Source organism: Papaver somniferum, chromosome 5 (genome assembly GCF_003573695.1).
Source record: "Papaver somniferum cultivar HN1 chromosome 5, ASM357369v1, whole genome shotgun sequence".
In the NCBI taxonomy this organism is placed as follows: Eukaryota; Viridiplantae; Streptophyta; class Magnoliopsida; order Ranunculales; family Papaveraceae; genus Papaver; species Papaver somniferum.
Genome location: NC_039362.1, coordinates 162,183,062 through 162,197,313, shown reverse-complemented (window position 1 = coordinate 162,197,313; position 14,252 = coordinate 162,183,062). Strand labels below are relative to the sequence as shown.

Below are 14,252 nucleotides of genomic sequence, written 5' to 3'. Positions count from 1 at the left end.
GTGAACCAGCAACCAATAAAAAATGGGTTGAATTCGATCAACACCTCAAGGATTCGAAATAACAATGGAAAATGTTTGCTTTTCGATCTTCGCCACTCTTTTAATGGTTTTCTTACCAAATGTTTCACTCCTCATTCTTAATTGATTAATTTGCATTATTAAAGCTACAAATTGGTTTTTTTTTTTTTTTGGCTAATTGCCTCAAAGCGTTGTAAGCGAACTGTACTGCGCGCTTTCGGGTTTCTGGTGTCACCGTAGAACTGCAAATAAATGCTCAGACAAAAAATCATTCTGTAATTGTGCTGCAAGCTTGTAATAGATAGTTTATGCAAATAAATAAATCATCGCCTGGAGTATTATTAAGACCATGAACTTGGAGTTTACGAAAATTTCAATTGAATTAAAAGATATTAGTGTTCAATTTGAAGTGTGGAGAAGATGTAACTTCAAATTGGTGAAATAATAAGTTGGGACTAATTAGAGTGGCGGTCCATCCTTCGTTACAATGGAGCGACACTACTTATAGGATTTGCTCCAAAGAAGGTTGAGATTTGAGAGAAGAGTTCGACCATGACCCCCAATCATAGAAGAGGCTTTAATTATCCAAAATCTTCATCCGCAATTATTCGCAAGAAAACATTTTCCGCTGCAAACTTTAACACGCGAAAATAAATTTCCAGAAGGAACAAAGTGTCGGTGAGGAAGGTAGTGGGTTATTGTCCAGCCTGTAGTTGCTTAGACACCGAACATCTTTCAATATCATAAACACACCAACCACAATATCAACCGTTGATTCTGCAAAAGAAATTAATTAGGAAAATTGCTTCACTCAAGTAGGTCTCCCAGTGAGTAGCACTTGGACAGACCTCTCTGATCTGCTCACCAGCTCCTTTTCTTCTTCTTCACCTCCATTTTTCCTCTTTCTTTCTTTCTTTCATCCAAAGCAAAATCTCCAGTACAAGCAAACTCAAATCCAAATCCCTTCACTGTAAGTCTCTTTCTCACACCAGATTTCCTTTTAATTACACTTGTATCAACTCCCATTTATCAATCTCTCATTTTTCTGCTGTTTTTTTTAGGGGATTTTAAAGAAATGGGTATCAAATGGGTTTTCATGATAATGGTGGTAATTTCAGTAGTCTCTGTAAATGTGGAAGCAAAGGAGAAACTTTGTACCAGTACTAATAAATGGGAATGCAAGAATTCAATTTACTGTTGTAATCAAACAATTTCAGATTTCTTCCAATCTTATCAATTTGAGAACTTATTCTCAAAGAGAAACGCACCCACAGCTCAAGCTGTTGGCTTTTATGATTATCAGTCATTTATTACCGCTTCTATTGATTTTCAAAGACTTGGATTTGGTACTACTGGTGGGAAAAAGATGCAAATGAAAGAAGTTGCAGCATTTTTAGGTCATGTTGGTGCTAAAAGTTCTTGTGGTTATGGTGTTGCTACTGGTGGTCCTTTAGCTTGGGGACTTTGTTACAAACGGGAGATGAGTCCTAGCCAGTCTTACTGTAGAGATGGTTATCTCTATCCTTGTGCTCCTGGTGCTGAATACTATGGTCGTGGTGCTCTTCCTGTTTACTGGTAACTCCCTCTCTCCCTGGTTTATGTTTTTAGGATTTTAGATCTTTGTGCATTTTGATTGGTGGAATTGCTTTGTTGATTTTTGTTCACAATTGGGTTAATTGGTCACTGTTCAGTTTAATATTAGCTATTTATCCCCATGAAAGAGTCGGTGCTGTGTTTTTATATCTAAGGTCATTTAGTGTTCGCTATCACCATGAAAGTATTGCTGCTATGTTTTTATATCTTAAGGTCATTTAGGTTTCGCTATCCCACCACTTGCCTATTTGGTTATTTGAATCTGCGAAATTACATATCTCTTGTGAGGAAACAGAACAAAGAATTGTCTTTCATGGTCAGAGTATTAGATTGTGGCAATTGTTATCAAAAAAATGTTTTCTCGGTAGTTCAACACTCATCTCCATCACAAGGATGCAGTTGATTTTTCATTCCCTAGAATAGTCAACCTGTTGTTCTTGATTTTGTTGCAAATTATGTTCAAAAGATGTTGTTTTCTATCAATTTATAGTTGTTGTATCTGATTCTGACATTTCGCATAAACTCTTACTCTATACTAAAGGAGAGCTTGTTTATATGAACAATTAGGAACTTCAACTACGGAGCTATTGGTGATGGAATAAAGGTGGATCTGTTGAACCATCCTGAATACCTAGAACAAAACGCCACCATTGCCTTCCAAGCTGCTATGTGGAAGTGGATGACACCAATCAAGAAAAACCAACCTTCACCCCACCAAGCTTTTGTTGGAGACTGGAAGCCTACCAAGAACGACACTTTGGCCAAGAGGCTTCCTGGTTTCGGAACCACAATGAACATTCTCTATGGTGATCAAATTTGTGGTCAAGGTGATATCGATGACATGAACGTCATCGTTTCCCACTACCGCTATTACCTTGATCTGATGGGAGTTGGTGCAGCAGATGCAGCTACAGATAATGATAACCTTAGCTGCGCGGAACAGCAAGCGTTCAACCCAACAAAGACGGAAAAGGATGCATCCTCTTAAGCTACGGTATCTCTACTCATAGTATTTGTTATAGCACCCCAACCCAATTCTAAATAGATCCTCTTCGGCGGAAAACATAAATAAGGAGGGTGAAGATATTGGTTTTTGTCAGACTAGTTCAACGAAATAGAGGTGAAGGCCTCTTTTGTTATTGTCAAAGATTGATTGTTGTTTTACCATTTGCTTTGTTTCTAGACGATTGTGTGCATGTCCTTTCAGTTATTTTCTTGTAATGTACTATTATATGTGGTCACTCTGTTGATTATGTACTTAAAAATACAATATTCTTCTTGTTAATATATTTTGGTGTTCTGTCATTCATTGAGAAAAAAGCTGGACTTGTTCTTGTATAAGCTTGAAATATAGCAAACCATCTGGTCTAGTGAATGTTTAGATTAGTAAAACTCCTGCAGAAAGCAAATGGGTCTCTCAGAGCTTTGTCAACTTTGCGAGTCCTTTGCTTCCTCTGTAGTAAGGTTAAATCTTTGCATTTGTCATGCACTGGTTAGGACTTGGGGATTCACCAGCAGAATAAATCGTTGCAAAGACGAGAAGATTTTTAAGTGCAGAAAATGGACAGTAGACTAACTTGAATCTGTGTAATTGAGTTGACAGAACTCATTCGGAGTCAACAGGAATTTGGTAAGCTATATGCACATTCCATGTGCATGCCGACAACCAAAAAATCAACTGCATTATCATACATCCTTGTCGATATAAATTTCAAAAAACACCAGCTTTCTATTATACACAATTTACTTCCCTTATTTATTTATTTTATTTCGAGAAAATTATCGTCGAAACTCTCCTGCAGCCAAGGAGACGGGAGTGTTGAAAATACTCGGCACATAGGAGTTTGCTCTTAGCCTAGAGTGTAATCGTTAAAGGAAGTGTTACTGGATTTTGTCGAAGAGAAGAAGAAAAATGAAATTTGGCGGGAGGCAACCAACTGGAACACCATCACTTGCAATGTCGACTGTTGTGATTGTTGCATCGCTTCTTGCTGGTGCTTCTGTAGTTCACAACATCTACAAGCCTGATCTTGTAAGCCATTTAGTTGTCTCTTAAGTGTTCGGCAAAATGCCTCAATTAGTTTTTTCTGAAGAAAACGTTGTCGATCTATATGATATTGGCGATTAATGGTGTTTTAATAGTCTTTTATTTTATTAAATTTTGACTTGTACAATAGACATTGCCTCCGGTGGAGAAGGATGATGGTGACAAGGTGAAGATTAAGAATACTAAGGTCCCGTTTGGTATAGTTTTCAAAAACAGTTTTCTGTTTTTAAAAACAGAGAAAACAGAAAACAGGAGAAAACTCGTTTGGTAAGGACATTTTCGGAAAATGTTTTCCATCTGTTTTCTGTTTTTAAAAACAAAAAAATGAAAACAACAAATTATTGTTTTCTGTGTTTTCTCTTTTTTTCTTTTCTTTATTCTTTTCTTCTTTTCAGAACAAAGTAAGAGATGGGGAATGACTGCAAGTGAGTCATGGCTAATATCACTATCTCTTAGACGAATCTTTACATTTGATCCGATTTAGTTGGTTTTCCTTGTTTTCAAAAACAGTTTACCAAACAATTTTTAGAAAATGAAAACAAGGAAAAAAGGGTATGTTTTTAAAACAGTGGAAAACTATTTTTGAAAACTGTTTTTCAAAATTATACCAAACAGGCCCTAATACTCCAGGTCAACCCAAGAAAGATTAGGAGGAAGAAAATCTGTTTCCCGGGAATGCATATTGGAAGAACTCATATTTTTAAGTACTCTCTAAAACCTCAGCTTGTTTTCTTTATGGTTTATTTAGATGTTGGGAGTATTTTGGGAGTTCTATTACATTTGGATACCGTGTTTCAGATCTTTTAATTGAGTTAATGCGACATTATATAAATCTGTTAGTTATTCCATTTCATGTTTTATTAGATTGATGCATATGTTAGTTGGGAAATTCTTGCCATGGTAACCCAGCCTAATTGTGAGTTCATATGTATTTGGAGTCAACACGATTTTGATGAGCTATATGTGCATGCCGACAACCAGAAAATCAACTGAATCATGTAGAACCAATATCTGACGCAACAAGTGTCAACCAGAACAACTAAAACCATGATGCGAGTTTAAGCTGATAAACTGTAAAATGGACTGTTTTCTGGTGAAATAATAGGTTTTCTTCAAAATGTAGAGAACAATAGTTCTTGAGAAACAATACAGATAAAGTACAAAACTACATCTTGAAAAGGTAATACAATAAATATCATAGCAGTTTACAAAAAGGCAAGGGATGCTTGAAACTGCATTCGAGAATATCAGTTGTCACTCATTTACCTCTTAACGATCAAAAGCTAATCAAGTTACAGAGAGTGTAAGCATCTTGTTCTTTTATGTAGGTGGTCTCATAATTCTCTGCAACACAACTGATCTTGCTTTGTGAACTCGACTACTACAAGAACTCACATATTCACCCAATTCATCCAAGTTCCTACTAAATATCAATACCTTATTCTCTATTTCTTGGACAGCCAGCTGAATCTCATACGTGTGCTCAAGAAACACACTCCCATTAACCTTCTCTTCGATAAACATATTTCCATTGATCTCCCTGAATGAATTCGTACTTTCTCTTTCTAATCGCTCAACCAAGAACCGAATATTATCCAGATCCCGAATGGCCACTATAGTCCCTGCCTGAATTGAACTTATGACTTCCTTTTGATCTCTAATTGCATCTTCATAACCCCTCCATAGTTTCTTAAACCATCTTTCTGACGGTGCCCAAGCTGCAGCTGCTGCAGCAGCAGCCACCATAGCCGTAACAATTGGTGGCGCAGCTACCGCTGCTGCTACAACTGAACAAATCAGAACAGTTACAAATGTAGATGCAAAGATAATATTAGCTGTTTTTCTCCATGACTTGACTTTCTTAAGTTTCTTATCTAATTGAATTCTCTGCATTTGTAAATTTCGCAACATTTGAAGATGTTCGCAATAGACTGTCCCAAACAAAGCTAACATCTCATTTGTAAAATGAGTTTGAACTGACTTGTACCTGTCTAAATCTTCCATTGCTGTCTTATACTCATCACCTCCCGGTGCCGAATTCGCTAATCTCTGAAGCGATGCTTTGAGAATTGTTTGTTTATCTCTAGCATTAGTTAAGCATTTTTCAAGAGCAATACAGAAATCTAAAGTATGCAGACTAGTTCTAAAATAATCATCAATAAGAGCAGATAACTCCTTGTTGTTCCATATATCTTTTTTACCTTCTAAAATAACTTCAACAACTTTTTGATCAGTTTCAAGAACACAACTAGTTACCTCTTTGAGCAATTCGAATGAGAAAGAAAGAGGTTGCTGAACTCCCAATGCCAGAGCATTAATAGCATGATTTGTTCTGGTTTGTAAATCGATGTCGAATTTTCGAACACTGGGGTCGTTTTGAACTGCCTCATCATATGAGAGTAGATCTTGAGATGAGAGTCTAATTGGAGTGAGTTGTTCTCTGGGTGTGACCATACTACTCCCACTAAATTGGTTTCCCATCTCTTCTGACCCTCTCTCTCAGAGTCAGTACAGGTACAATTGAACTTAAAGATCAGAAATTGAGGTAATTCTGGATTCTGAGAAAAGATGGGAACTTGGGTTTGTTTATGAAGTAGAGGGAGATTTGATCAGATGGTCCATTTGGGTTTTTTATGTTGTTGCCTTGGTGGTGTTTGAGAATTTGTGAACAACTGATGGATTTAGATGAAGGCTGCGATCTTGAGAGAGAGAGAGTTGAGACGAGGGTCAATGGGAGATGGGAGAGCTTCTAGGAAATGGAGAAAGGCAGTGGGGGTGATATTGGTTAGCGAGTGGTGGGTTTGATTTTTCTTGTCCAGATTCCAGACACCAACTATGGTTTTATTTGATTCTCTTTCTTTTTCGACGATTTAACTAGAATTTAATAACTTTATTAAGCAGTATAATTACCATAACAGCAAGGGACCGGGTTTGGCTGTGAAGTATGAGCAAACAAACAACGATGAACAAACACCAAAGCATAAATTAAAATTAGTTACCTGGATATATTCCATTGTGTGTATTCAACGAGAACAAGTGAGTATTCGTTGGAAACCTGTCTTTTTCGTACATGGATTTGACAAAATTGGGGGATTCCAATTCTATATATCCATTTCCACTGTTTCTATGACTCGCCTTGAATTCAAACAGGGACCGTTCTACAAATACCAGACCCTGAGTGAGATTTATGAAAGCTTCAAAAGCAAGGAAGTAAACAAACTAATGCAAGGGGTTTAGCTCGAAAAATCAATGAAATTCAATTCAGAATATTCTTTGCTAATTCTTTTTGAATTACACTAGTCCTCTCTTATTTTTGGTGGTAATTTCATTTTGAGCGCATGACCTATTCCTCTTTATGCATCATCATCAATTTATAAATAGAAAAATCGAACTAAAAACTATACAATGAGATAAACGAATCCCAAAAAATACATAAAAAAGAATTCGTCATGTTTCACAAAGATAGATTTTCTTACCGTAAGGAAAGGATTTGTATTTTATCACCTCCGGCACTCTAATAAAACATATGAGCAACTAACTAATGACATGGCTTCTACATTGCCAAATGTAAAATTTTATCAGATACAACTTAACAAAGCTTATCCCTAATCCCCCGTTATTTACGAGGACCCGATACCTTCCCAGACAAGCATTGATGTTGGAATATACGGTGCATTATAGATCAAGAAGACCAAGTCTGTAACAATACCTTCTAGATTATAGGATCAAGTCAGCTAGTAAATCCTCTAATGTAGATAGATAAGTTTCACCTAGTCAAAGATATGGTTTGTTTCTTTATCTTCTAGGTCCATATCCTATCAACTATAAATAGGATCAATCTTGTAAATGTAAAATATCCCAGCAAGCCTGGAGATCAATCCAATTCACCCGACGGGGTTTCTCAGTGGATGTAGGTCAGTGACCGAACCACTTTAAACATTGTCTTCTTTGATTTCTGTTTTCCGATCTATGAACCCTCGATACCCATAATTTATTATGGTATCAGAGCGGGGAGATCCGCTCAATTGCTTCCGCTTTCTATTTTTCGTTATCGTTTTCATCAATTTTGTTCATTATAATCATCGATAGTAGTCTGTTTTTCCCTATCTATGATTATTTATGTTCCATCAGAGTTGTAGCTAAATAACTCTTCCTTTATGGACGATTCTGTCAACAGTTGGCGTATATCACAAATCTTTCATTATGAAAAGTAGTTTTTGTTTCTAAGCAAGAAATACTGTTTTGCTTCTAATTTAGTCAACTGATTCTATCTTTGTTATGGGTCACAAAAATCACAGAGATGATGTTTTCATATTATCAACTGTTTCCAACAGTACTCAAGGCCAAGCTTCCATGGTGGCTTGACCAACAATCCATGTGCTCTCATACGTTGAGTTTCTTTTTTGATAACTTAATATATATTTTTTTTTCATCATACTCATTATCTGAGTTTCTATCCATACCTTACAAGTCTTCATGGTAGTATGGATCTTAATTGTTTTTCTCTATTTAGTTCACTGCATCTTTGAATTCTCCGTTAAAGATGCAATCTCAGTCTTCTGTGACTTCTATCCATCATATTCAATGCCGAATATTGTTCAAATATATTTTTGGATATCAAATCCTTTTTTTTTCCCCGAACATCTTTGATATCTTGAGAAATTATCCAAATCACGACTAATATCATCAGTGAACAAAGAAAATATTGTTCTCTCTCAGCATCTCAACATCATAAGTTTCAAGTAAAGAGGTGGTATAGTACTCACGTTTTGGCATAGAAAAATTCGTGGGTTCTATAATCTTTATCATTATTGTACTGTACATCGCATCAACGTATGCTTTTGAGTCTATCAGTACATATCACTTTCAGTGATTGTCATTCTAAACGAGGTTTTATCTTGTTCTCAAAATTTGTTTGTTCATTCTCTCAAGAACATTCAAATCAATTCTGAAAATATTTTCTATTTTCGAATTTCTTGCCATTTCTGGTAATCAAGATAAGTTTCAAAATCAAGTCAAGACCTGTTTCAGCAGTTCGATGCTCGTTTTGCCTCATTATTGTGTGTCTTAATTGAAGATCCAGTTCGTCTCAAGCGTGATCTTCGAAGTCCAAGTACAAGATATGGAGGAAGATATTGAAGAAGAACAATCAAATTGCAGCTTTTAATTACATGAGAAAGCCAGCTCATAAAGTTCAATCGCCATGGTCCGTGAAAGAAGATCATATACCATTATCGAAGTACGTTATACAAAGTTTCTTTACAAGGTTTCTTTTCAAGATGTTGTCCAAGTTGCACACTTCAATTCTCTCCGTGTCCAACTTGTGGGGGGGTGTTGGAATATACGGTGCATTATAGATCAAGAAGACCAAGTCTGTAACAATACCTTCTAGATTATAGGATCAAGTCAGCTAGTAAATCCTCTAATGTAGATAGATAAGTTTCACCTAGTCAAAGATATGGTTTGTTTCTTTATCTTCTAGGTCCATATCCTATCAACTATAAATAGGATCAATCTTGTAAATGTAAAATATCCCAGCAAGCCTGGAAATCAATCCAATTCACCCGACGGGGTTTCTCAGTGGATGTAGGTCAGTGACCGAACCACTTTAAACATTGTCTTCTTTGATTTCTGTTTTCCGATCTATGAACCCTCGATACCCATAATTTATTAATTGATCCCTCCTCCATGATAGTGTAAAGCAATGGAATTTTGAAAGCAAATTCTGTTTCTTCCTCCTACAAACAAGTTCCTGTAAGTAACAACATATTTTTGCCCTTTCTCATCTTACCTGAAAAAAAGCTGTACTTGAAATTAAATTACTAATACAATCAAGGGTTCTTTACACAATTTTATATACTTCTCAGCTGACTTTTGCTGTAGCGTATGACCAATCATAAGTACCCAAATTTGACCCACCTCAAAAACCCTCTTCTCCACTTTTCTCTTTCTCTGCAATGCAATACAATGCTCCGTTGCTTCCCTATCAAAGCAACGCAGAGTCCTAACACCTCTCCATCTGCATCTGTAAACCCTAGCTTCCATTTACCTTCTTCATCTTCTACAAATCCTAATTCTCCTACACAAACCCAATCAAATCCACAGATTTCATTAACTGTTAATCTCAGCACCGAGTATAAAGATTCAGTCACCACAGAATCATTCAAAGAAATCTGGTCTACCATCCATCAACACCAGCACCCTCACCAATCCGAAAATGAAAACTCAGATGAAGAAGAAGAGAGGGAAGAAAAATCCCTATTTGTTACTAATTCAACTACCGAGTTAGTTGCCCAAGTTCTTCAACCTAATAGAGATTCAGTTAATCAAGCTATTCTGAGAGCTAAACCTTCAAATCTTAGAAATTTAGTTTCGTCTTACTTTAATCAAAGTGAACGGACATCTCGTCTGGTTTTCGAGCTTCACCATAATGTTGATCAGGCTCGTTCTCTATATTCACCTCTACTTTCATTGCTTGAAATTCTTCCTTTAGATTCACTCATGTCTCAACCTCAATGTGACTTCGCTTTCGATGTTTTCAATCAATTCGATAGTAAAGTGAACCCGTTTCCTGAACCTAATTCAGAAAACTTTGATGAAATGCGTCGTTGTTTCTGTCAACTGAAATTGCAGCTAGATCGACGTCTAATTAAAGCTCGAAAACAACTTCGTTTGCGCCGTAGTCTTTCATTTTCTGTATTGTCGTTCTTAAATAACTCTCGTTTTTGTTTATCGCCGAATTTCGCTGAGAAACAACTTCATCATATAGCTCAAATTGATGCTGCTTCTAAAGGTACCTATGTGTTGAACAATGATCTGGACACAATTGATCGTCTTGTTACAAGATTATATGGTGTGGTTGAGAGTGATAAGCGGTTGATTCGGATGGGTTTAGAAAGAGGAAAAGATCGATATCTTATTCAAGAAGTTGTCAAGCAACTTCATAAAAATAATTCCAATTTCAGCAATCAATTGAAGGATCTTGAAGAACATCTGTGTCTATGTTTTGCTACGGTTAATAGGGCAAGGGGTCTTCTTTTACAGGAGATTGATGTTTCCTGACTTAATGTAAGTTAAAATTTCCAAATTTATCTGTTTGCAAGTGTTGTAGCTGTTTTTGTCTATATTGAGTTCATATACTCTTCCATAAATATACATTCTTTGTAGCAAACTTCATTACTTTGAAATTTGAATGAGCAGATGATTTTACAAGAGTATTTGCAAATTTATATTGAGAAATGTAACTCATTTGAACCCCTATGAATTCCATGCTATTTGTATATACATTTTCCATGGTGAGTTCAGGTTAGCAAACATTTCGGTGAATAACGGTGAATAAGCTAGTACTTTGACATCAGAAAAATGCAAAGTCAGATTGATAAAGAAATATTTGATAACAGCTCTCACAACAGGCTGCACTTTACATTACACTATGGAAAACTGATAGAGAAAAACGATGTAGGACAGATGCAGAAAGCAAAAACTAGAGGCTGTATGACCAAACAAACTGCACCTTGCTTTTGTTTGCCGCCTGCTTTACATTGTTCAATAAAATGTACATAGTCCAAAAATGTATGAAACTTTCATTCTTATGGGGAAGTCGTGTGAATTTTATTACTATTTCTTCTGCACTGTTTTGAGTTTCTACCAGGATGATAGGTGTTTGGAGGTTGATAATTACCCTTTCCGAAAAAATTAGAGAAATACTTCTGAACTTCGTAAAGGCTTAGTATTGTTTTGACCCACTTCTGAACTTGTAACCATGTAGATGCTCGACTACAGAATGATCATTACCTGATAAAATGATACTGATGTGAGAAACATAAATAAGAAATGAGAAGGAAAAGAACATGATTGCGAGGAGTGGTAGGGGGAAAACCTGGCCGCATACAGGGCATGTGGGGCTCCTCTCCATCCATTCGAGGATGCAGGAAAGGTGATAGTGATGATGGCACTGGGTGGGAATCTTTGGGTTATCCGTTTCATAACCTGCAATTTTGACAGATTTGAGTTCATGCATAATTAAACATTACAAGTAGATTGATACCGAAGGATGCAGCAGATATTAAGATATTGGTGGTGGTGGTAGTAGTAGTAGTGCACTTACCATAGAAACAAGTAAGGCAATAATTGTCATCGTCAATTAGTGAGTCACATCTCTTGATTTCCTTGGGTGAATCAACTTGGGTTTCGTTATGGCAGTCAGTTGCAGGGACTTTATCAGTGGTACTTTTAAGGTTATCAGATAGCTCGAATGTTTGATTCAGACTACCAGCATCAGTTACTGGTAGAAATTGTTGTTCTGGTTGTCGTTCTTGTTCTAGCTGCTGCTGCTCCTGTTGTTGTCGTTCTTGTTCTAGCTGCTGTTGTTGCTGTTGAAGCTGCAGCTGCTCCTGCTGTTCTCGTTGTTGTTCTTCTCGCTCCTGTTGTCGTCGTTCTTGTTCTAGCTGCTGTTGAAGCTGCAGCTGTTCCTGCTCTTCTCGCTGTTGCTGTTCTCGTTGTTGTTCTTCTCGCTGTTGCTGTTCTCGCTGCTGCTGTTCTCGTTGTTGTTGCTGCTGTTGTTGTTGCTGCTGTTGTTGTTCTCGCTGCTGCTGTTCTCGTTGTTGTTGCTGTTGCTTAAGTTGTTGCTCTAGTTGAGTCAGTGACAAATTCTGGTTCCCTGATCCACTGTTCAAAGGCTGTTCACAAGTTAAAAACAAAGAGTTAGTACTTTATACGAAATCTTAACTGTGGAATTAACCAAAGAATCCCCGAAAACAGTCTAATCCCATTCTCAGTTACTGTGAAGGGCGTCTTAATTAGAATTTAGAATTCACTGACACATGTAACCCAAAAAAAGCCAAACTAGGAAAACTAGAAACTGGTCATGGAAATTTGCCTAATTGCAGCTTTACGGAATTTGTTTGGCAATAATAACAAAAACAGCCACAAAAACTCCGACGTATTGATATGATCGTCGAATCTGATCATCAAAACAACAAACTGGAAGGAAAAAAAATGATTCAAAAAAGATAACAAACTGAGTTTCGGATTCTTACTGTTCTTCGATTCCTCAGAGGTTGAACTTGATATGCATTCTGATGACCAACAAAGTGTTTGGTTTGATCATGTTGAATCGGGCGAACACAAGCCGCACCCATTGCATTGAGATCACAAAACAGTTACAGAAACGATCTCTTCTTCTTCTTCTTCTTCTTCTTCTTTTTTCTCTCCGGATAAGAATTTTTGTTCAGTAGTTATAATATTTATAGAAAACGAAATATCTTTAAACTGTGTTCGTAAAGGAAAAGGAATTCAATACGAAAACCACTTAGGGCTAAAAGAACGAATATAACCGAGTTGCAGAGATTGAGAAAAGGTTAGAATATGAAAACGCTTTTTTAAGAGAATTTCGGTGGTAGTTTTGAAAAAATCTCCACTATCATGTCAAAATATAACCCTTTATACGCTCCTCTTTGTCTTTTATTATACAGTTTTCCCTTGTGCTTAGATTAAAGAAAACTAACCAAACTGGGAAACAAAAAAAGAAGAAACAGAAAAGGAAACGGAGAGTAAATATGGAGTAGAATTTTATTTACCAACAGAAATGATCTAATCCTTGTTTTAGTAGGATTAACTTTTTCTCGGAATCTTCGTTTTTATTTTATTTTCCTTAATTTTTTCTATGTTTATCTTGTTTGGAATTTATGAATTTCCTTTTTTTAGGTATCTAGTTCTAGGACCTGTTTGATGTGTACATACTACGTAGATGTGACTAGCCAAGAAAGTTCCGAGTGAGCAAAGATGGCGCTGTCGCCACTGTCAGTGTGCAGATGGCTAGGAATCTCAAATTCAGTTTTCGGAAATTTTTAGGTAATTTGAGGGTATTCCTTGTAAAGCCTACTACCGTGTACGCGGTTTGAGGCTATAAAAATAACAATAATAAAATATTAACTTTTGCATTTTTAAGGTCGACCCCAAAGGATTAGAGGCTATCTTTTTATATCTATCTAAGGACATGGATTATGGAGTACCCTATAAAGTTGAAGTTACCTATATACTTTTCCACTAATAAAATCAAATAAAACCTAATCTAATTTCATGTCAACTCTTCTTCTCCTCTTCTTCACTTCTGATTACAGAGAGGGAAAAAAATTTCCCTCGTGCTTCTTTAATTCATCGTCGATCTCTATAAAACAATGACTAAAACTAATGAACCCAAAAAGGTTCAAGTGGAAAACGTATACTGTGGTGACGATCCAAAAGTTGGCGAAAAATCAAAGAACAAAGTGATTGTAAATGCAAATGACGAAGAACACGAAGAGGATTAAGTCGCTCATATAGTTGCTGGTGGTGATTCTGATACTTGTACTTTCAACCCAGAATCGGGAGTTAGATATGTTTTTAGACTCTCGATTTTGCTCGTGTTCTTCATTCCTCGAGAACATCGATCTTAATTGGGTGATATATTTTTAAGTTTACTTCCGATTATAGGACGTTAGTTGTTACTGAACCCTAAAATGGGCTTAGTCAATAGTCAAGTTTTCTTTTTGTCTTCCGATTATAACAGATGATTAGAAGATGCAGAAACACATAGATTCGATGGAACCAGAAG

General features: G+C 36.4%; 4 protein-coding genes across 5 annotated transcripts; 2 read left to right on the top strand and 2 right to left on the bottom strand.

Moving 5' to 3' along the window:
- Window positions 1-948: 948 nt before the first annotated feature.
- Window positions 949-2,916, top strand: LOC113283451 (chitinase-like protein 1). The gene is made up of 3 exons (XM_026532720.1): window positions 949-988; window positions 1,080-1,593; window positions 2,179-2,916. The coding sequence occupies exons 2-3, from the start codon at window positions 1,094-1,096 to the stop codon at window positions 2,597-2,599; spliced, it is 921 nt and encodes a 306-aa protein (XP_026388505.1). The 5' UTR covers window positions 949-988; window positions 1,080-1,093; the 3' UTR covers window positions 2,600-2,916.
- Window positions 2,917-4,744: 1,828 nt separating this feature from the next.
- Window positions 4,745-6,864, bottom strand: LOC113283450 (UPF0496 protein At4g34320-like). The gene has a single exon (XM_026532719.1). The coding sequence runs from the start codon at window positions 6,137-6,139 to the stop codon at window positions 4,979-4,981; it is 1,161 nt and encodes a 386-aa protein (XP_026388504.1). The 5' UTR covers window positions 6,140-6,864; the 3' UTR covers window positions 4,745-4,978.
- Window positions 6,865-9,585: 2,721 nt separating this feature from the next.
- On the top strand, window positions 9,586-10,957 carry LOC113283447 (UPF0496 protein At3g19330-like). Its single transcript, XM_026532716.1, has one exon. The coding sequence runs from the start codon at window positions 9,626-9,628 to the stop codon at window positions 10,718-10,720; it is 1,095 nt and encodes a 364-aa protein (XP_026388501.1). The 5' UTR covers window positions 9,586-9,625; the 3' UTR covers window positions 10,721-10,957.
- A 55-nt stretch (window positions 10,958-11,012) lies between these two features.
- On the bottom strand, window positions 11,013-13,070 carry LOC113283448 (UPF0746 protein DDB_G0281095-like). 2 transcript variants are annotated; one of them, XM_026532718.1, is made up of 4 exons: window positions 12,697-13,070; window positions 11,766-12,336; window positions 11,550-11,647; window positions 11,013-11,452 (listed from the first exon to the last, which is right to left on the bottom strand). In XM_026532718.1, the coding sequence occupies exons 1-4, from the start codon at window positions 12,796-12,798 to the stop codon at window positions 11,435-11,437; spliced, it is 789 nt and encodes a 262-aa protein (XP_026388503.1). In that variant the 5' UTR covers window positions 12,799-13,070; the 3' UTR covers window positions 11,013-11,434. The 2 variants fall into 2 exon arrangements, with proteins under 2 accessions (XP_026388503.1, XP_026388502.1); XM_026532717.1 differs by having other exon boundaries at window positions 11,538-11,647; window positions 12,697-13,068.
- Between the last annotated feature and the right edge of the window lie 1,182 nt (window positions 13,071-14,252).

What these genes read in the sequence shown, in the direction of transcription:
- LOC113283451 (XM_026532720.1), top strand. Translation starts at nt 1,094, where the DNA reads ATGGGTATCAAATGGGTTTTCATGATAATGGTGGTAATTTCAGTAGTC. An exon ending in GGTGCTCTTCCTGTTTACTG is followed by an intron (nt 1,594 to 2,178) that starts GTAACTCCCTCT and finishes ATGAACAATTAG; the next exon opens with GAACTTCAACTACGGAGCTA.
- LOC113283450 (XM_026532719.1), bottom strand. Translation starts at nt 6,139, where the DNA reads ATGGGAAACCAATTTAGTGGGAGTAGTATGGTCACACCCAGAGAACAA.
- LOC113283447 (XM_026532716.1), top strand. Translation starts at nt 9,626, where the DNA reads ATGCTCCGTTGCTTCCCTATCAAAGCAACGCAGAGTCCTAACACCTCT.
- LOC113283448 (XM_026532717.1), bottom strand. Translation starts at nt 12,798, where the DNA reads ATGGGTGCGGCTTGTGTTCGCCCGATTCAACATGATCAAACCAAACAC. An exon ending in CTCTGAGGAATCGAAGAACA is followed by an intron (nt 12,337 to 12,696) that starts GTAAGAATCCGA and finishes ACTTGTGAACAG; the next exon opens with CCTTTGAACAGTGGATCAGG. An exon ending in TTGCCTTACTTGTTTCTATG is followed by an intron (nt 11,648 to 11,765) that starts GTAAGTGCACTA and finishes TCAAAATTGCAG; the next exon opens with GTTATGAAACGGATAACCCA.